This window comes from Gouania willdenowi, chromosome 17, assembly GCF_900634775.1.
Source record: "Gouania willdenowi chromosome 17, fGouWil2.1, whole genome shotgun sequence".
NCBI lineage: Eukaryota > Metazoa > Chordata > Actinopteri > Blenniiformes > Gobiesocidae > Gouania > Gouania willdenowi.
Genome location: NC_041060.1, coordinates 22,037,894 through 22,060,479, shown reverse-complemented (window position 1 = coordinate 22,060,479; position 22,586 = coordinate 22,037,894). Strand labels below are relative to the sequence as shown.

At 38.8% G+C, this 22,586-nt stretch overlaps 1 protein-coding gene across 16 annotated transcripts in view; it reads right to left on the bottom strand.

Annotated features, from left to right (window-relative positions):
* epb41l3b (erythrocyte membrane protein band 4.1-like 3b) overlaps positions 1-22,586 on the bottom strand; it is a 59,703-nt gene that overhangs the window by 18,834 nt on the left and 18,283 nt on the right. For 15 of the 16 annotated variants that reach the window (XM_028471992.1, XM_028471991.1, XM_028471995.1 and 12 more), the window contains exons 2-10: positions 12,674-12,870; positions 9,862-9,996; positions 5,854-5,958; positions 5,175-5,217; positions 5,013-5,088; positions 4,704-4,922; positions 3,471-3,558; positions 1,482-1,634; positions 23-120 (exon numbers count right to left, since the gene is read on the bottom strand). In XM_028471992.1, the coding sequence (XP_028327793.1) occupies positions 23-120; positions 1,482-1,634; positions 3,471-3,558; positions 4,704-4,922; positions 5,013-5,088; positions 5,175-5,217; positions 5,854-5,958; positions 9,862-9,996; positions 12,674-12,859 (1,103 nt within the window). In that variant the 5' untranslated portion in view covers positions 12,860-12,870. The remainder of the gene's footprint in view (positions 1-22; positions 121-1,481; positions 1,635-3,470; positions 3,559-4,703; positions 4,923-5,012; positions 5,089-5,174; positions 5,218-5,853; positions 5,959-9,861; positions 9,997-12,673; positions 12,871-22,586) is intronic. The other variant, XM_028471996.1, reaches the window with a different exon arrangement.

Here is a 22,586-nt window from a genome sequence, read left to right as displayed (position 1 = left end):
ACTAAAGTCTTTGCTTTCTCACCTGAAGAAGGTGTGATGTTCCACGCAGACCTTCCACAGCCGTTTGGCAGCCCGATGGTTTGGCAGCTTGAAACCAATTGTGCTTTCAAACTGTTCAAACTGAAAGACAGACAGACATCAGGTTAAGTTACAGTCAAGTAATTAAAGTGTGAGCCATGTTTCTATCAAGCTGCTGCAACCACGTACACACAAAAGTCTGCATACATCTAATATTGACGTAATGGACGTACTGTATGCATCTGGTTTGGGACAGTTCTTTGCCTTTTTGATGATCTTTAATTGTGCACAGAGGTGAAAGTAATGGAATACAAGTATTCACGTTACTATAATTGAGTTGCTTTTATGGGTACTTGTACTTTTTCAAGTATATTTCTAAATCACTAATTTTACTTGTACTTAAGTATGTTTTAAGAGAACTAATTAGTTAAATTTCTACACCCAACCACTAATGAGTAAATTATTATTTTTTGTTTCAAAATGATCAACATACATTGTTAAACTTAAATTAAAATTAAATGACCAGACAACAATCAAATGCATCACATCATAGCTAACCAATCAGATTAAACGTAATGCACGGTACCAAAGCCGCATTGAATGCTGGTTACTTGACATTATTTTATTTTAAAAAAAAAATTGTACATTTGGGCAAAACGTGTACTTTATACAAATGCCTTTTTGGAAAATAAATTAAGTTATAATTGTGCAAGATTTGATCTCGTCCTTTTTAAGTTTATAAGTGAGATGTTTATTGTATGCAAGGGAACCGTGGCAAGATTTAATACCAAAAATCAACTTGGGGTAAAAGTAACTCGGAACTTTCAATTTGAGTACAATTTAATTGAGCAACTTTTTACTTGAGTTTTTTTAAATTAGGATGCCCCCTGTACACTTCCCTAGTGAGGCAGTGAAGGAACATCCCTCTGGAAGGAGACCTCGAGGAAGACCCAGGACACGCTGGAGGGACTATGTCTCTCAGCTGGCCTGGAAACCCCTCGGGATCCCCCCAGAGGAGCTGGAGGAAGTGGCCAGGGAAAGGGAAGTCTGGGCCTCAATGCTAGAGATTTTGCCACCGTGACCCAGCAACGGATGGATGGATTTTATGTATAACTTACTTGTACTTAAATACAATAACTTATTGTACAATTAAATACAAGTATTGTTACTTGATATAACCTACTCAAGTAACAGTACTTCTACTTGAGTAGGTTATATCAGTACTCTTTACACCTCTGATTGAGCATCACAGCTTTACATTTAGATCTGACATGATTTAATCATAATTATGTGATTGTAAAAAATTTTAGTCTCACTGCTGCACCACTTTCCTTTTTAGGTGCAATATCTGACATTGCTGCACACAACCAACATGGATGGTAAATCCTGCGACGCATCCAGTTAGTTTTTTCCATCCAGTTGAAATAAACTGAAAATATAACAATCTTAATTCAAAGTGTCACCTCGCCAGGCCGGATTTTGATGTAGAAGTTGTTCCTCTTGTAGGAGATCTTTAGGATCTTGGGCCAGGCAAATCTGTTGATCCGAAGCCTATCTCTGTAGATAAGGAGGCCGCTCGCACACACGCCAAGCATTATCTCTACGCCTTCGGAGTCCTGCAAAAAGCACAGATGCACAAGAGCGTTAAAAACCGGAACAGGAACTATAAACACAAAATTCATTTTAATTCATGGAACTGAAGCAGTTTGTACGAAAGAAGTTCAAGCATCAGCCCACTGCAGAATAAAGACATTTAGGGAGGAGCTGTGTGACAAAATAAGAGTGAAACAGGCAGGAGGGGCGAGGAGTCAGGCGAGTGGTAAAATAATCCACTCTGTGCAGGCTGTAGTATGACGACTGAAGGTGTGCCGACTGACAGAAGCAGCAGTGAAGCTTTAGGAGGTGGTGGGAGGAGCATAAAAACAACGCTCTTCACTGCACAAAGCAAAAAATTTGCAGGTGGAACCTATGGTAATATCTCAAAAAGGAAGCACTGGGAAACCCAGGGTGCGTCCAAATAGTCCCTCCTATCTCCTTTTCTTTAACTCAGTGGATGACGTCACGGGTTAGGAAAGGTGTTAGGATACCTCCTAAAGGAGTTAGGGAAACGCCATCACGGTAGTTTTGATAGTCAGACACACTTCCACGAGGCGACGTAATAATCTGACGGTGGCAAAGTTTAATGACATCTGCCGTAGTGAAAAAAAAAAAACAACAAATTCCCGAAAATTGATTACTAAAAGCTCATTTATAACACTTTCCCCTGTGCCTCTAACCACTAATATAATCTCAAATATCACAAGGCTTGAATGTAAATCAAAGTTAAAGAGACTACAAGGAACAAAAGTGAAACTAAAAGAACATCACAATGAGAATGTGGCAAAATTGGTGCTTGAGTTTCCATGAATGCTCATATGAGTGTGTCCCTTTAAATGTTGTAGCCGCAAGAAATTGTAGGGCAGCCTTATGTCGTCTCCTTTGGTAAAGGATGCATCAGTGTTTCCTAGGCTAAAGGAGGTTATAAAGGAAGCATTGAGCCTCCTATCCTTAGCTTTTATAGAATTGGAACACTTCTTATCATGGCCGCCACTTAAACACATCCGGGGGTTAAGGAAAAGTGGATAGGAAAGGAGATAGGGGGGATTATTCGGACACACCCCTAGTTTTAAATGGAAAAGTTGTAAATGAGAACCTCCGTTGTCACCATGCACATGTGGAAACCACACACTCACTCAGTCAGTCAGGTGATGAGAGCAGCGTCTTACCTCGCCCTCTGCTGGAGCCAAGCTCTCATAGAGATTCCCTATCAACTTAGCATTTAATGAGAGAGGGGAGAAGACAAAAGAGGGATGCTGGTCTGATATGAACATGTTTTTCACGAGGATCAAATTAATGACTCACATGGGTCTAATCAACCCTGCATCATCTCCTTGGAAGGTCGTATCCTCCATCCTTCCTATCAACATCCATTTTAACTTTCTATGCACCTTTGATAGAAGTCTCATTAGAATACAAATAATGTTCCATGATGATCACAGGAGTCCTGTTGTTATGCTGCTGCTCTTTTCCTGTATTGTAATGACCCCCTTTGGTAGAAATGGGCCACACAGCCGTCTCCTCTACCCAACTCCTCGACCCCCTCCAGCCCCACAGAAGCGACAGTGATGTGCAGCACAGGCATGATCAAACGAGGTGTTACTATGGCAGCCATGATGTCAGCAGTGGTGTTTTTTTTTTTATTGCATGAGATGAGAATCAACTCTTTGATCCACGGACTGAATAGGACCAAATTGTGTTTGAGACATGAAACAGTTGCATTAAAAAAACAAGGTGTTGTTGGACGCTTGTGATCAAATCAACTTAATCTTCATTTAGTTGTGGTTACAGACGTGATTAAAAACATGTGGGAAAACAGTAGAAAAAAAAAGATCAAATCTGTCACAATTTGCTACCTTGGCGTGGTGGAGGTCCACACCGTACATGGACAGCTTCTTGGCATTTTCCAGGAAGTGGATCTCTGCTTCAGCTGGTGTCATTCCCCTGATGAGCACACACACACAAACCATTTTATAGGAAATCTGTTTTGATTGCATAAAGAGTGTTTAGGAGTGCTTTTAGTTGCGTTCAGTGCCATTGGCTCATCTGTTTTTAGCCGTCTTTAGAGACCTTAATCCTGATGCTCCTACTGCATCTATCAACCCTCTACACAAGACAAGTGTGCATCAGTTAAGTGAAGGAGTGATGTGGATATTTTTCAAAATAAAATACTGTTATTCATTCTTAGAACCCAGGTGCCAAATGATCCACGAGACGGACTTATAAGTAATCACAAATCCAATGTCAACACATCAGTAGGGTAAAACTAACCCATCTCATGACAATGACTAATGGTTTTTGGTTATTAAAATACAAAAACAGTTACATTTAAGGTGAAATGTGTATTTTCATTCTTTTTCACAAAGAACAACACAGAAAAAAGTAGAATCTACTTTAACTTATATGTTAGAAAATTCCCGTGTTGATACTGCTGAATAATCTGACATCCTGAACATTCTAATCTGGTCAGACCCAAACTTTTGCACATTTACATTCAGCTGCATAATATTTAATAATATTGTACCAATATTCCTGTTATTATTCACAGTCTGGAAGTGTTATACACTGGCTTTTGTATAGAGATGCTGTGTCAATGCATAAAAATAAATAAATGAAGAAACACTGTTATTGCTTAACTCTTGATTTTTTGAAGTGCTACAAACTTCATATCATAACTGAATCAGTAATAATTTTCCTTGCCCACGCTGTTCTGTTCTGTTCATTCAAATTATCAGTATTTTTGCTACATTCCGCATCTTATGTTGAACATTTTTAAGTTCTTAAGAAAAGTTATGTTTTTCAACAAATTAACGTGGAGGAAATACAACAAAAAGTTAAAAAGGATAATATTCAACGCCATATATATCAAACATATATATTTTTTCAGTTACTAAATGACCTTCCACAGTTACACGTGATGAACAGCGACATGCATGATTCCAGACTGCCCCATATTTTCATTTTCAAGTGATCTTGAATTTTTATAATGTCCTTGATTTGTTCACAACTGGTGTTTAAGGGGTGACTGTGTTTCAAAGAACCAAATTTAGTAGAGCAACACTGCTTCAGAGGATGATGCAGTTACTTACTTGTAGGTTTTGTGGAGCTCCATCACTTTCTCTTCTAGCTCTTTGGTCTGGTTGGGTGCAAACCGTAGTTCACTAATGTAGTCGCTTCCCAGCTCATCGGGGTCGTAGTCTCCCAGTTCAGACTGGACTGTGTACGAGCCCAGCACCGTGTGGGTGGCAAAGGAGCAAGGGAGCCGCCCAGAAACCACGTCGTCCCTCAGCTGTAGGCACAGGTAGTACCTGGGACAGGAAAAAAAAAAAAAAAACACATTATAGGGACACAAATCCATACAGACTTTAATCAACATTAGAGAAACTTATAACAGTTACCTTGTGATATCCTCACTCAGCTGGGAGGGGTCAGGTGGGTAAAACTTTACATTGAAAGCAAAGTTCCAGGCACCAGCTGAAATAAACACATTGACCAATAGTCAACAACTGAATCTCTTTAAGTTCTGAACATCATTAAAATACTTTTTCTCCAACAATTACCTCTGATCTGCTTCTTCAGCTCTTTGGATGGGTCCAACCAACTCTACAATACATGAGTGGAGAGGAAAAAAGCATCAATCACCTGATCTCAAAAGATAAAAGCATCAGTAATAGTATGGTAGCTGCCTCCAGGTATTCATTCTGTTGGATGGGAATGTTCATAAGATAAGGACTTTGGAAATGTAATGGATCATCTGCAATTACACATGGGATTCAAATTTGGAAATGACAGAATTCCCTTCATGAAACAAGAATGACAGTATTGTTATTTTTTAAATTACTTTTATTAGTTTTATCAACAAAGTAAAGCTGAAATTGCCACAGAAAACACCCTCATCAATGGAAATAGCCATATGACACCAAGCAAATTCTCATCATGTTTTAGGACAATATCACATATTTTCACAATATCTTTCTCCTAATGTCTGCAAGTTTAGCAAAAACTGACAAATGCTACGTAATCTCGTGTGTGCGTTCGGCAAAGTTCTGCATCATAGAAATATGAAAGTATTAACTTTATTAATCATATTAAGCATGTATGGGTTAATTTTGGGAAGTTTTGTAGCTAGTAATGGCATCTAATTAAATAAACGATGAAACGGAAACATGGAACAATGAAATGGAACGGGAAATTTTGAAAGAGAAAACTGGAAGCTCTACACACTAATGATCACATTACCTTCTGATTCTCAACGTCTCTGTGGGTGATGCCGAAGTAGTCCTTCTCCAGCAGGTTAAGGTGATCACACACTTTATCGAAGAGCACATGGCCTTTAGATCGTTTCTGAGATGGAAAACAAACATGCAATTAGAGCAACTTAATAAGTAGGGACTTGATATCTCACATTTGTTAGTGAACATCAATTTAAAGTAGCGCAACATACTTGAGATTATGAAACGCAGGATCACAGAATATGTCAACATGCAAGTACTTACAACTTTTCAATCAGAAAAAAAAAAACAACGATTCAATGTATGTATTGGAGTAGGATTTATAAAACGGATCCATTGAGGTGCTGGGAGCAGCGAGGGATTTCCCAGCAACATGACAGACTGCTGCAGCTTGGCTGTGACATCTGAACATTTAAAGCAGGCTTTACTTACAAAGTCACTTGTGATATGCCAGCCTCTGCTCAGTGTCAGACATGGCATGGAAATCTCCACAAGTAGAAGCGTTGATGGAAGTAAGTGACTGATCGCCTCAAGGCTTTACAAGGCTCTACATTAGCTTTAAAAAGGCCGCTTGTCATGTAGGGCAAGATGGCATTTAATCTGCTTACCACATGGCAAGTAACGAATTACTGAGCCATAAATGACTGATGAAAATGGTTAACCATTCAGTTATTGGTAAGTATACAAAACATATGCGTTACTGTTTGATCATTTGGTGTTGAAAGTTCACCAACAAGATTAGTTTGTTTGTTTCACCATCAACAACTACCACAGTAAGGCTGGGAGATATGCCTGAAAAAATGTATCACGATGTAAGTATCATATCAGTCAATATCGATCATTTTTATTAGTTCTTTGTTTAGCCTATTCAAAATAAAAACCAGAAGAAAAAAGGCCAGATTTAAATACTTTTATTTTAAACGTAATATTTAACATTTAAAGAGGTCAACAAAACTATGGAAATAAACTAAAAAACCCCAATTCAAAAAAATGAACTGTTCAATGTACAAATATAGACATTAAATAAATGCTTAAACAAACAAAATGTGCAACACATTTAATAAATAATCAGTGCATCTCTGACATGAAACGAACAGGTATGTGTTAAGAAAATATCATGAGGGCAACTTTTGCATTTATTTCCTCATTTATAATGAAATTATGTTCTAAAAAAAGCACATATTAAAGAAAAACAACTCCAATAGTGTTTTTACTGTTTAATATAAACCACTGGTGCTGAATCTTGTTATTTTATATATAATAATGAGTTACATAAAGTTATGGTTGATAAATATCTCTCTGATTTCCTCTAATTAAACCAGATCAGACTTGATTATTTAATCATGAATTACTGAGAGCTGTACAAACAGGATATTTAGGTGTAATAATCACAATAGTTACATTACTGTCTAATGGGGCCAGCTTTGTCTGTGAACACGTGAAATATTATTAAATCAAATTATTTCCCACAACGTGACTTGTTAGCTTTAATCCTGTTAAATCTTACCATAAGTAAATCTGTGGCCATTTGTGGTTTGATGACAGTAAGCCGTGTATTTTTTACTTGGTCTCTCCGGTGGTTAGCATTAGCTCTTAGCCCAGTCTGATATGTCGGTGGGTTAGCTAAGCATGCTTTAGTGCAGTTTGCAGCGCGCATATCTCTCTCTGTCAACGTGTTTACGGGAACTTTGGGTGGATCTGGTGGAGGATCTTGGACTGGTTCACTTTGTTAGGTGTCTGGTCTTTAACCAAGTAGCGGTCCATGATGTAATGCTGCACGGCCGATTCAGGTAAGCTGTGATGAGCACTGCACGCACTGACCGTTGCGTTTGCTCAGGTCATCATTTCAGGTGGTGAAACATGAAACTACTAATGTACACAGCTACTACCTCTGCCTACACCTACAGAATTGCGGTTCTAGGTCGCGGGTTGTTTCCAGGTTTTAGAATCAAAGCGTTTTCCACTGAGTCATATTTATCCGTTACATATTCACAGCAGAGATAAACATTAAGCCTAATGTTCGCAATCAGAATGTCATATTTTGCAATTATTATTATTATTAGTAGTAGTATAGCATTTTACATGTCTTCCTTAATCCGCTATCCACTTCTTAACACGCACAGCCAAGCATTCAGCGAACTTTGTGTGTCTATATTAATGTTTATATTCTAGAATCTTCACTGTTAAATCATCTCCGTCTCACATGTTGCTGTCGGCCTAAAAGGTTTTAAATCTCTTTTCTGTGTTGCTGGTGTCAGTCCTACGCACAGATTTAAACATCTGAGACATACGCTTTTTTTCACACCATTTTATACACAAGTCTTTGTACATGAGGCCCCAGATTACCTGGAAGCACATGGTAAATTCCCACTGTGAAAATCAAACATAGTGCTTTCCTGGCCTTCCACTACTTCACCTGGTTTAAAATATGTATTTTTTTTTTTTTTTTTTTTTTTTTTTTTAAATAATCCATGGAATAACAGTTGTGCTAAAAAGGACAAACTACTGGTTTTCACTTTATTTAACAAGTAAAGATATTTTTAAAAGATGAGCAATACAGTGCAGTGAAAAGCTTTAACTCCACAGACACCAGACATCTCTCAGAGATTAATGGGAAGCAACCAGATGGTACAAGGTGATTTCTTAGCAAGTTGTTACAAATAAACTGAAAGCATATACATTTTTTACATTTACAGGCACAGTTTACCTGCTGAGCTGCAGCTTCTGTGCAACAGCAGAAAAAAAACGGCAACTGGTTCAGTAAAGTGAGTCAGCAACTCTAATTCCTTTTTATAAATGTTTCCATTTCACGGTCAGAAACCATCAGTTCACCACCACCACCACACTACATAATCCCTCTATCCAAACCCTCAGTGTGCAGAAATCTGCCTTAAGAAGATTTCCAGAGGATGGTTCAGTTCCCTCATTTAGTGTCAACATATTTTGCAGAGTTTAAGTTTCATAACTTAAAGACGTGAGAATTTGTTATGCTACAGAGGGAAGATGTAGAAGCGCAAACAGACTGCAGAGTAGGATTTATTACTGAATAAATGTCTGAAGGCAGAAAAACTCCTATTTGCAACAAAAGACTCCTTTTCGGTTTTCATTTTAGCAAATGTCTAACAAGACGTCAAAGCATTTCTCTCTGAAGCCTCCGTGGGTTATTCAGTGAGAAAAATTACATGCATGAATATCAAAAAGCAAAAGGAGGCAAAAAAAAAACTGAGCTTTCTGACATGATGCACGGACATGTGCAGCTCTACAGGTCTCAGACAGAGTTGAATCATGCATTCATGATCATTATGCAGCTCTGCATAAAGTCTGGTCATTACAAACTTAATGCAATAACGCATTTTCAGGAGCAGGGAGGCATTTAAAGATAGGGTAGGCGATTTTCAAAAGCTAGCATGATTTTGAATGTAGCCTCCCTGATGGCTCCGCCTTTACCCCCCTCGCCCCTCCCCTCTATGCTCCGTCTCACTCACATATGTGCATAGCTGCTGCAGAAGCGGCCCTAAGCTCATCGCTTGTATTGTGTATAAACATTCTCATGTCTCATTCAGCAGTAAATAAACAATAAACATTACCATTATATATAATAAAAAACGTGACCAAAAACTCTGTTTTAACTCTGTCAGCGGTGACGCGCTTTCAGTGTGAGCTTGTGCATGCGAAGGATCGAGAACGAGCAGGGAGACGTGATAAAAAAAAACTTTTTTTTTCTCCCATTGGTCAAAGTTTTTACAGGTTTCAGTTGACAGATTTTCTTCATTCCTTTTTCAGAGCACATAAGATCTCAATTTCTTTCAGGACATAAAGAAAATTTCAACCAAACACTTAAAAAGAGTATATGGAGAAAATCACCTAACCTAGCTTTAAAACATGACATAATATCTGCCCTCAAAATATCCCATTTCAAGAGGAGTTTGTGTATATCATTATCCATTAGAAAATAAAATAATGAAATAATGAAATAAATGTAATCCAGATTGTTACAGAGCATTTATTGACTTACCTCCACATTAAGTGTGTAGTCAGAGCCGTCCAGCAGGGTGACTTTGCACTGCATGATCTTCAACTTTTTGACTCCCCGCAAAGGAGATCTGGACAGACGACTGGTGGATGACCTCTGGGATCCCTGATCTTCCTCCTGTTGTTAGAGAAACAAGTGCTATTCAACAGCTGTCACTGGGAATGATCACACTTCATCACGGTTAAACACAAGCATTTATCGCTCACTGAGCAAATCTCAAAGTCATGCCTAAGTGGAGGCTAATGCGCACAGACTAAAACTGTTAACCCACCACAATTTAAGAGTGTCATCTGCACAGATCTCCACTGCTACATGATAATTAGTGCAGACCTAAAAATGAAGCTTGGGGACACTGGATGAATGCAATCAGCTCCCACTGAGGAGAGCCAGAGGTGGGCCGTCACTTTGTCTTGTAAAAGGCAAATCCAATTTTCCACTCGACTGATAAAAGAGCCTGTTCTGACCAGCGAACTGCTGGAATAGAAGCCTTTAGCTGAATTAAATTCTCTTTAATTTCTGATATAGAAAATGTCTTGTTCTGTATTAACACAGCATTCAGTCACTGTCCTTAAAGTATCCACTGTATCTTTGAAGCTTACATTCTTCATGTGCTGTGAGCCAAGTAATACAGGGGAGTCGATTTCAGTGTGGACAAAAAGATAAATGTCTCTTCTAGGCTTTACACCGATCTGATCGGCTATATTGATTCGGTCGATATGTTGCATTGCATGCAAGTAATGTGATCGGCTGTAATGTTTTAACTTGCCGATTCGATCAATGACATCATTGTCGTGATGGCTTTATTTCACTCGCATTTATGCACAAAGGTGTAAACCCATGAGCAAACGGCGATGTCACTCGGTTGGAGCGAAGAGGCTGAGCACTGGACTTCTTCCCCAGTGTACTGGCTCTGAAAGCGGGGGCAGTATCTGCTGTTAGTGTGTGTTGTATGTGCGCGTGCTTGTTTTGTTTATTCAGCCTGAGCATGTTAAAATAGCGGAGCGATGCACTCCCGTTTACTGTTGCTTTCATACCGGAGACTTCTGTCCATTTCAGGGCGGTGGTAAACACAGACGCACACACGTGTTTGCGTGCCCCACCTCCGCTGTGCACATGTGAATACAGAGAACTAATATTATGAAGTATCTGTACTTTACTTGAGTATTATATTTGGAGAATACTTTTTACTTTCAATTCACTATTAAATAAATCTTGTTGATGATGTCATAGGTCCTCTCTTCTTCTGTGCAGTTTTATGGCAGTTGGCAACCAAGGCAAGAAGCATTACCGCCCACAGAGTCAACAGCTAAATGTTGACTGCTAGTTATGATAACATAGCTTAATGTTGAAAGGTAGTCATGGTATGAATGTGAGTGCCAAGCCCATTCTTCACTATATACTTACAATAACCCATCTGTCTGGAGGCACACAAAATGCCAGTAAATTTATCCTAGTCTATCCTCATTAGCATATGTAACATAATTCTTTTGCCAAATCTGTATCCTCTGATCTGCATCGGCCATGTTTTGTGAGTTAGCTCATGCTCCAGTTTGTCTCCTCATCACAGCCTATTTTTAATGCCTGATCTTCATTAAAAGTCTGATGAAACCAGGCGAACTCCTCCGTGACAAGGCAGATCATCATAGTCTTAACATTTGCTTCTCCTCATGGACAAAAGACATGAAGCAGCGCTGCCTTTAATAGAGGGCCACAGTCTTCTTCAGGCCTTTAATGTCACATAAAAGTAGTAAGATGGGGCAGCTTGCAGTTAATCTCTACCTTAATGCAGTCTGAGACCTTCAAACCCCAACAATGTCTGCACTCAGGGGCTACATCTAAGTAGAGTTTTTCAAATGCATTTTAAACCTTTGGGAGCAGATCAAACTTTAATCCATAAAAACTGGTGCACTCTCAAACTTGCGTTGTCTTTCAAGCAGCTGCTCCTGCCTCGAGGAAAACCCATACAAATCCAACTGATTTGTCATGGTTAGGATGGTGCTATCAACAATTTTACAAACTCATTCATCACCTGCCAAAAGTGCTCCACATGCACAGCATTAGAATGGCTTTTTCTACAGTGTTGTGGGATTTGGAAATAAGCAGAAATCTGCTGCAGACACTCTCCTGCTACATTGAACGCACTGGAAATTCAATCTTACACATCGATTAGATCAGCTGCACTGAGGGCTGTGTGAGCTACAGCCTGCACACAAGCACTTAGTGTGGGGCCGATAACATTGTCCGCTGCCTGAGGTTCCTGACAGACAGCAGAAGAAGAACCATGCTTCTTTGTGACACTGGCTCGATTTTTCAGATAAAAGGAGCAACCCAAGCTTCACCTTAAGCACAAATACATCGAGCAAACGCAGTTTTGTATACCACATATACCAGTTTGCTTCCCAAAGAACTCCAGGAGAAATATTACTTCGATTAGTATTACTAAAACTATTTACACCAATAAATGTCATGAGGTATCACTTTCCAGCATTGACAAAATACTGGGAAAAAAACGGTTTCCAATTCTGAATTGCTTTACACACGGCGTTAATATCTGAATACCATCTTGTTACGAGCACAGAGGACATTGGGATCATGCTGCTACTATTTCCTCCCCCTCTGTTCATTTCCATTTTGCACACAAAGAAACAGTTCAGGGAAGGGTTCAACAGAGTGCAATGTGTTCAAATGGATGAAGATCTGTAAGTTTTCCATTAAAGCTGTCTTTTGATTTAATAAACATGCTTCCATGAAGAATTCATGTTTTGGACACTAAATAAGTCACCAAAAGGCTGACCTGTTCCTTCCTGGCAGGAGTGCTGTGCCCAGCAGCGGCTGAGAGTGGCTCCGCCTGGTTCCGAGGCGACGTTTGTTCGGCTGCAGACTTGCTGGGCTGAGACGCTGGTTTGTTTGTCGACTTTTCCGTCTCCTTGTTACCCTGCGCCTGCTTGGCCTCAGAGTCTGCGCCTGATTCAGTAGTCATGGTGAATCAAACTGAAGAGCATGAGGAAGAGAAAGAGAAGAGGAAATGTTAGTGAGTCAGCTGACTATGAATACATGAACTTCCCCCTGATGCAAATGCAGAAGGACCAAACCGATTTAGAACAGCCGTTACGCCGTTTGCTGATAGCTCTTAATAATGTCTGATATGTCTGTAGTGCCTTCGGATCCAAAGCACTAACTGATCGACTTTCAGAATGGACAGCATTTATTTTGACATGTTATTTTAGGAGTGCTTATGTGCCAATTTGTAACAATCTCTACTATGGCTGCAAAAAACAACAAATTGCTGAATTGTTTTCCAGATGGATCATTTTGCAAATTGTATTTGTATAGCATAAGGGAGCTGGAATTAAAAAACAAATGCAAAACTAATCACATTTTAAACAAAATTGCTAAAGAATAGATCAGTGTTCAATACTTTTCCATCAAACCCCATTAAACTATTGATACTCTGCATCCAGAATTGCATTTAGGACATCAATGAACATGATAAATTACCATTTTAAGATGGCCAACAACATTTAGAAAAGGTAGTGTTGCAAAGCATGATTTGGAAGAAAAAAAGAAAAAAAAGGGGGAATATTACTGCCTCAGCAGGTGGAAACGCAGGTTGTTTGTGAATTAAGAATTAGTAGTTTGATTTGATCACCTTGTAGGAAAAAGTGCAAAACATTTATTTGTTATTTCATAAGTTTTCCCCCCGCAATTAATCATTTAATAAGCAAATAAATACACATGCTCTCCACAATAGCTTCCTACAACATGAACAGATTAAAGGTCGAGGTAGAGCTAATATAGACGCCAATATAGACACACAAATGGAGGCTTCAGATACCAAGGTTGATCGTTGGACAAACAATGAGGTCAAGCATGATTTACTTTTGTGGTCATCAACTTTAAACTTCACAAGACTGTGGATTATTGTCAAACCTTTCGTGAACATTTATCAATCACCCTTTGAATCCTATTTCTATTTTACTTGTTAGTCCCATTACTCCTAGATACTGTACTGTTTGGGGAGAAAAAACACACAGAAAAGACAAACCCTGCATAAAAAATAAGCTCAATTGGGGATCTATTCGCAACCTACTAGCTGAGGCAGCTAAATCTGTAAGACCTTGTAACATATTTACAAACTCTTGTAGAGCATTGATTCTGCTGATCCTGGCCCTGCTATCAGCCCAACCCTCTAAAATTAGAGCATGTGTACATCTTGCAAAGCTTGACCTTTCCTCTGAGTGGCGCACAGCAGCAGAAGATGGAGCCTTAAGGGTCTGAATCTTGGTAATGAGAGGAAACATCCAATGGTCAACGATGGCCAGAAAACAGAGCAAAAGAGACCATATTACTCCGAACTGTAACCACAGGCTCTGATGTATGGATGAGGGAGTGTTTGTGGGACAGCAGCACATGGCCTCTCCTGCAGCGTCTGGACTAGTTTGTAGTACGATGCCTTTCATTCCCCTATTGGCCTGCTACGCGTACATGCTATATATAGAGCTGTGTTTACTGCAAGGCAGAGGGAACTCTGACTTCCAGTCACAGCCAGAGCAACAAAGCAAACAACCACGAGCAGAGGTGACCCCATAAAAATGTTGAAATGCTGATTGAATCGCTCCGAATAGCAGCTGTGGTTTAAAGCATACCATAGAGGAAAAGCCTGCCAAGGAAAAATACATGTCTACATATCACTTCTTTTTTTACTTCCAAGGTATTAAACTATCTGTCCTGGAAATGCATTAAGGAAAATCACAAAGACTTTCTCGTGAACTATATTTACCCCGCATGTCCAACACCATGTACCCTCCAGAGACAGCGCTGACAGGCATTCACAGAGATAATTTACAGCTGGAGAAAGAACATGACCTCATCAGGATTCAGTGTTTTGTTCATCTCACACACTGAAGGATAGCACTGACGCACGTTCAGCAAAACTCAGTTTAATGTAATGCTTAAATATATTTTGAGGAAGGTTACAATTCTTAGAAAGCAGTGCTCCGTCTCTGCTTTCACACAGGCAGTGATGATGCTAGGTACGCGTTCTGCGTCCCTGACGCATAAAAATCTAAAAGGACGCAGTAAATCCACTATCCATGCACCTCATTTTTCCCTTGAAAAATGACACATTGTGAACAACAACTGACCTAGCCGTCAGCAGACCCCTTTACGCATTAACTCAGCGCAGACATGGTCGCCTTGAGTACACGCTAGTTTAGCCTCTACAACAACAATCAGCCAGTTAACTAGCTGCTTACAATACACCACAAACATATCTTCATTATTTTATTTTTCCCAACAGACTTTGCACTGTGTTAGTTAAGTTACATTTTGTGCTGTAAGTTTCATAGTGATTGACTCCGTTCATTTGATTTAGTCCCTCTTCAGACAAGAAGATTGTGGTGACGATTTATTTTTGGACATCGTCATGGTGATGAGAATGTTTTATTTGTGTTAAAATCAGCACTTTTATTGATAATTTATTTTGTACAACAGACACCATTTTGTTTTCATTTGAATTGTATCTGTTTAATTTCAGACACATTTTGAACATACATGAATATATCTGCTAATTATAGCCATATCATAACGCCATTAAAAGAGTTTAACACTGCAATTTAAGAAATATAAGAATATAAGAAATAGAAATACATTTTTTTATTGGGGACCCATTCAATTTCCCAGAGACCCACTCAAATCACCACCTGTGGGTCCCGGAACTCACCACATTCACTGCACAGGTATAGTCCCAGACTCAGGCAGAATGAGGGGTTACAGTTACTCATTTTACCATCTTGATTTGGCTCTGCTTTAGAATTTGCTTGCCTGATGTGTAATAGAATCCCAGCGCGGTGAAAACGCTCCACGATTCACTGGTGCGAATGCATTTTTACTTCCTCAATACATTTCCTGACATTTAGGCTTCAAATGTCAAGAAAATTGAATTTGTATTTAAAGACTGCCACATCCACATGGCCATTATTTAAAAAACATTAAATGAAAAGGTGAATTGTCTTATTCATTAGAAATTGACTGATACTAGAGCACAAAAAATGATTACAATCCATTATGTTTTCCTGACATTTTGGGCTACAATGTAAACTATTTTGTTAACTACAAATTGATTAATAAATATATTAAAGTTCCTCTGTTTATTTTTTTTATTTATTCAGTTCATTTCCAACATGGTTGCAATCACAGAAATTCACTTTGACATACAGAGCAGAAATCACACCGTTTTTTTTTTGTTTGTTTGTTTTTTTTGTCTTTTTGCATGCCGGAAAGGGAGACGGAAATCACCACTTTACATGAATGCTAACGTTGCCAACGTATCTTCTTTTCATAATAGCATCTTCCCAATGCTCACACAATCTACCTGGTGATAGACTTTGAGTCACCAACCTCCCACTGTCTGACCCTCCAGTCCGAAGCTGTCAGAAACTTCAGCCCCAGTTAAACATCCACAGGTGGGCTTTGTTAGCAAACCAAAAAAGTCAAGCTTGCCAGGCCGTAAAAAGTTAGGGATAAGGATGAACTTCCTCTACAACTACTTAAATTTGCCAGTTTGAAGTGGGCAAGCGTTGATGTCGAGCCATGAGCACATAAATAGAAACATGTTCCAACAGTGGTATATTTAATGGTTTTCCAAGTAAAAACCAGCAATGTCCAAATCCACAAAGTCACTTTCAATGAGAAACTGTGTCATACCCCATAGCACTGCTCCCTTATTGTGTCGTTTAGTGGCAAGAAGCGCCCCAGTTATCAGACACTAACCTTTGCTTCCCCTACACTCCCTAATGAACAGGAGCTATGGCAGAAGTGGAGGAAAAGAACATCTTAGCACTATTGAAATGGTGAAAGAATACGCTTAGTCACCAGTGACAGGCACGCTTCACAGAGCCACACAACAACCCACACAGTAGCCTTGTGTGTGGACTGTGCCATGGACCACATACATTATGCATTGAGAGAAGGCACTATTCACCACTGCATTGAAATACTTTGAATATACAAGTTTTACACATTTGGTGACAGAAATACCAAACAAATAAATGAGAAGCCTATGGTCGATTTAACATGGATTACAGAATCAGCTTTATTTGTAGGTCAGTAAAAGCAAAACAAAACTTTAACAGGGGGTAGCATGAGGTTAAACAATTGATCAAATTCAAATCAGATGGTTCAACTTTTTTTAAATGTTACTGGCATAACTTGATTTTTTTTTTTTTTTTTTTTTTAACTTAAAAAAAACAAAAACTGTTATTGTATTTTTTTGCTTGCTCCTTTAATATCTACAGCAGAAATAAGACAAGCGGAGCTGTAAATAAAGGCCAAACCTAGAGCAGTTTCTAGCTTTGTGGTGACCCATTTAAAAAAGAAAGTGTCTATTTGTACGGTTGCCGTACGGACAACCCTCGGTGCTATCGGTATGGTTACCAAAGTACGTAGCGTCTTACGGTTAGGTTATGAACAAATATCGCAACAATTTTTAAGGTTAGGGCTGAACAATAAATTGCATTTGCGATATTATCGTAATATCATAAAACGCAATTTTCTTATCGCAAAGGCTGCAATTTTATTTTATTATATTTCTTAATTTAAAAAAAAATATATATTTTTTTTTTTCTTGTACTGTCCTGTTAAGTTCAGAGAGTGTTTAAGAAGTGAAGTCCACATGTTTACATGTTTCTTGAAACGTGAAGTTAGTTAGATATGTTGAAGAGGTAAAGCCACAGATTTGTTTGCTTTATTGTTGTATTTAAAGTTTAAAGGGGACATATCGTGGTTTTAAATCCTTTCTTTTTAGATATAAATCATACAGTTGTGGTTTATATAAAGCTGAACTGCAATGCTTGGGTCTGAATTCCTCATTATTATAGCTCCACAGGCCCCTTTTCTGATGTGCTTCTGAGAGAAACTCGTTTTGGTGCGGTCTCTTTAAATGCAAATGAGACACTCCATACCCCGCCCCCTCTTCAGGTGACACTCGGTTCAACTCCACCCTGCTCGGCCATTTTTGTAGTTTGACAGAAGAGATACGGTTATGTAGCGGCGCATAAACTTTTTATTCAGAGGTTATTTACAAAATGTCAACAACAGAAGACTTGTCCATCCAGCCTTACATGATCGAGCCGGAGTCGGACCCGGCGGAGCGAGATGAAAATGAAGATGATGAACCTGCAGAACCCTAACAAGTGAGAAAACACAAGCACCGAGCTAACGCTAGCGCCAAGCCAACGTCATGAAATGCATTTTAATACAGTCTTTTCGGAGACAAAAATGGCAAAATGAAATGACTAATGAAAACTTTAGACTTAAATTAAATCACGTAGGCCATATCATCAAGGATCTAAAACGAGCACACAGCGCTAACATATGAAGTCTGAAGACGGTGCAACTGCTAATGCTAACAAAACAATGACAGGGACGTCTTATCATCACACTTTTTAGCGTTATTTACAGCTTACCGAAGTGCTCTGTTCGTCGTCTCCAAAGACAGAAGGAATTGACCCCTCAATCAGACAAAGTATTTCGGCAAATCCTTCTTTATACTGGCGGAGGTTGCAGAAGCAGTCATCCTTGAAGTGCATCGCGCACATAAAAATGACCTTACCCACAGATGTGGGTACATTTCCATAAAAAAATAAAACTCAACCATTTTGATTTCTTCTCTCGTAACTTCGGCATCCTTGGGCTTGGACTACAAAATAAAAGCGAGAAATAAAAATGGGGGATTGCTCGAAGTGTTGGGCCTGGAGTCAATGTCCTAATTTGGCAGTTCCGCTGCAAATACTGTGATGTAATAGTTCAAAAAACATAATAGAGAATAGAAAAATCAAAACAGATTGAAAAATATGACCAAAACAGAATATAAAGATATCTACGGAGCACCTGAAGAGACTAATTTGAACTTTTCTGTACTTCTAAACACGCTAAATATACAACAAAATGCATTTAAGGGCTAAAAAAGTGGATTTAGCATATGTCCCCTTTAAATAAAGCTGATATTGTTTACTATGAAAGAGATAGATTTATTGCTTGTGTTCATTGAAAAATACATGACAAGAGGCCCTTGAAAAAATAATTGCATATTAAACGCAATACTGAGGAAAAAAAATTGCATTTAGATAATTTTCCAAAATCGTTCAGCCCTAGTTAGGGTTAGCGTAAGGTTTAGTGTTAGTCACGTGACCTAAACTGGCCAAATAGAGGTTCTGCGTATGGATAGAATGCCAGTATATTGATATGGCAACCGTATGAATAGCCACTGCCTTTAAAAAACAATACCCATAGCATATGTTAGTGGTAATTTACATTTGTCATGTTTAAATATAATTTATATTTATATAAATTGCATGATATTGTCCCAAAACATGCATGTTAGGGTACATTCTGTAACATATTTCAATTTCTGCTTTATTAATTTCAAGTTTTGTATTCAAAACAAAATAATATAGCTGATTCAGGAAGTGAATTCCATTTTTTTTGTCTGTTTTTCCACAATCACAGAAAACTCCTGTGGCCAAACCTTATTTAAAAGTGCTTAATGTAACAAAAATTGCGCTGATCTTGATCTCACTTTTTATAGAAATGTCATCTAATGGGACACAGATAGTGGGTCAGACAGAATCTTTGCCTCAGTCACGTTTGAAGACAATAGGTGATGTGAGGTAAAGGTACATACACTTAATCAAACGCACAGCAGGCCAACTTAATCCTATCTAGATGTAATCATTGGTCTGCACCAAAGGCCCATTGAATCCTTTAAATGTGTAGCATTTTAAAGGATTAATGACAATGCTCTCTGGTGCTGTTCGTGCATGCAAACCGTTAATCCAAGGTCCATTTGTGATGGCAGTGCTTGCACACACGCACACGCGCACACGCACACACACACACACACACACACACACACACACACACACACACACACACACACACACACACACCACACACACACACACACACACACACACACACACACACACACACACACACACACACACACACACACACACACACACACACACACACACACACACACACACACACACACACACACCCCGATTGAAGGTTGAGAGAAAGCCATCTGTGCTCGGTGCCATTAGCCAAAGCACAACACAGCTGGCCACTTTTCAGCCACCGCCAAAACCATAGCTGTCCCCAGGGCAGATGGAGGTTACGCACAGTGGATGGTTAGCGTTGTTTAACACGTCAGGACCCATTCTGAACGGGCCTGCCTTTTACAATGTGACCCCCGAAGGCTGACAGCTGGCACACAAACCCCAACTACAGTAACCGGATACCACGTAGCTGATCTGACCACTCAAATGAGACACCTCGGCTCACTGGTCACAGCGACACAAAGCGGTTTTAATGGTCCCGAGTCAAAAAAACCAAAACATTACTGAACTTCCATCCAAAATGTGACAGCTGTCAAAACAAATCGATTGCCCAAATTCATCATTTGAATTTGGCAAAAAATATACAACTACAGTAATCAAAATGTAGAATTTTTTAGAACAAAGCCATGATAGAGCTTTGGGAATAAATGCCTGAGAAATAACGTTTAAATAGAATTTAAATGATACATTTAAAATCAAGTTCTCCAACTGTCGCAAATCCTCAAACTGAGGTCAGTCAGACCAAAACGACCTTCTCCGACTGAACAGCATAGGTTGAAACATAAATGGTCCAATAACTGAGCCCAAGCAGGGAGCAGTTTTGCTGAGGAGGCCATAATGCGTGCCCAGTTTAATTTCTTAGCGTTGCAGTCTCTGGCAGCAGTGCATTATGGGACGCAGAGGGCCCAGCAAAAACAAAAAACAAAGACAGCTACCTCATCTTCATTGTATAGTTCATCTGTGCAGCTGCTGCTCAAAGTCTGGCTGGGATTTAAGGACCAAACATCACTCATGTAAACAACAATCTATAGGGGACTTAAACAGCATATGATGAGATTTTACAGGCTAAATCCCCCCTTAAGGAAAAATATCAGTAACAAAGGCTAATAAAGACATCTGATGACGCCTGGACATTTTGAATGGCATATATATATATATATATATGCTATTATACTTATTCAGTGCGTCTAAGTATAATCCTCCAGCAGGACAATGACCCAAAGCACACTTCAAAATGCACCCAGAAATGGCTTAAGACAAAGTGCTGAAGAGTTCTGACGTGGCCAGCAATGAGTCCAGATCTAAATCCCATAGAACACCTGTGGAGAGATCTCAAAACAGCAGTTGGGAGAAGGCACCCTTCAAATCTAAGGGACCTGGAGCGGTTGGCAAAGGAAGAGTGGTCCAAAATTCCAGTAGAGAGGTGTAAGAAACTCATTGATGGTTACAGAAAGCGATGATTTCAGTTCTTTCTTCCAAAGGGTGTGCAACCAAACATATAGTTGAGGGTGCCAATAATTTTGTCCAGTCCATTTTTGGAGTTCTGTGTAGAATTATATCAGATTTTTTTTTTTTTCTCTGCTTTTTTGTGTGGTTCCAATGCAAACAAAATAAATTAATATGTGAATACCAATGCATTTGTAATTTCAACAATTTTCTGGGAGAAGTGGTGCATTATCTGACAGAGGTTCAGGAGTGTCAATATTTTTGGCCATGACTGTACGATCCGTGCTGATATCGGATCAGATCAATACTGGCCAATACGCAAGGATGCAATATCGGTATTGTTTCGGAAGTGAAAAAAGTTGTATCGGGACATCCCAATTTATTTTACTGAGATTCTCAAAAAAAAAAAAAAAAAAAATCTAGTACAACTACAACATGAACCTCAAAGATGAGAAAGTCCCCTGCAGAGGAAATCGCAGCTTTGTACTTTTTTGTGTGTGCTCAACCACTTCATCTCACTGTTCACATGGACACTTGCTAATGAAAATAGCCTGTTTATGCTGCTACCTGTACCTAATATAATAAAAATGTTTCTGCTGTTACTTGTTTCGAAAAAAAAAAGAAAACTGATTTTAAAAAGTTGCTTTTGCTCAGATGGTTGATGCTGGCTCTGGGGGTATATTATGTTGTACTGCTGTGTAAAGTGAACTCTGCTCTTAATAGACACCTTTTATTATTATTTGTTTGTGTTAAGTGTTTACAAGCCAAATGTTATTGCACTTTTGTTGATACAGCAATACTTTTCAAATAAAAGTGTGCAATACACTACGTTTGAAATTATTATTGAATTTTGTGCACAACACTGCGCTTAATCGCAATTAATCACAGAGAATATTGCGATGAAAAATGTAATTGTTGCTCACCACTAAAAATAAGCTACAATATATATCGCCAAAATATAAAACTATCTTTAATCTCAATATATCGCCCAGCCCTAATACCTTACACAACGAGAACAGCACAGCTCACATTGCTGTGTATGCTACATCCAAGTCGGTATATGAATACACACACATATATATATATATATTAACTTTTGAAAAACACTAGTATTAAGTATTAGAGCTGATTCTAGCTCAGACCGATTAATTGACATTGGTCATAATTTGTAACTCTGCATTAAAAGCTCCCACTTTAGAATCAGCAGTAATTGTTACACAATTAGAACACTGGGAGAAGTACAGTCGTTCATTGCTTAAGGTTAAAGAAAAAACATGCATTTATTTTTTATTTATGTCTCCAGTATCCCATGCAACCCTGCTGGAATGTTTATTATTTGTGATTTGAGCAACTTTATTT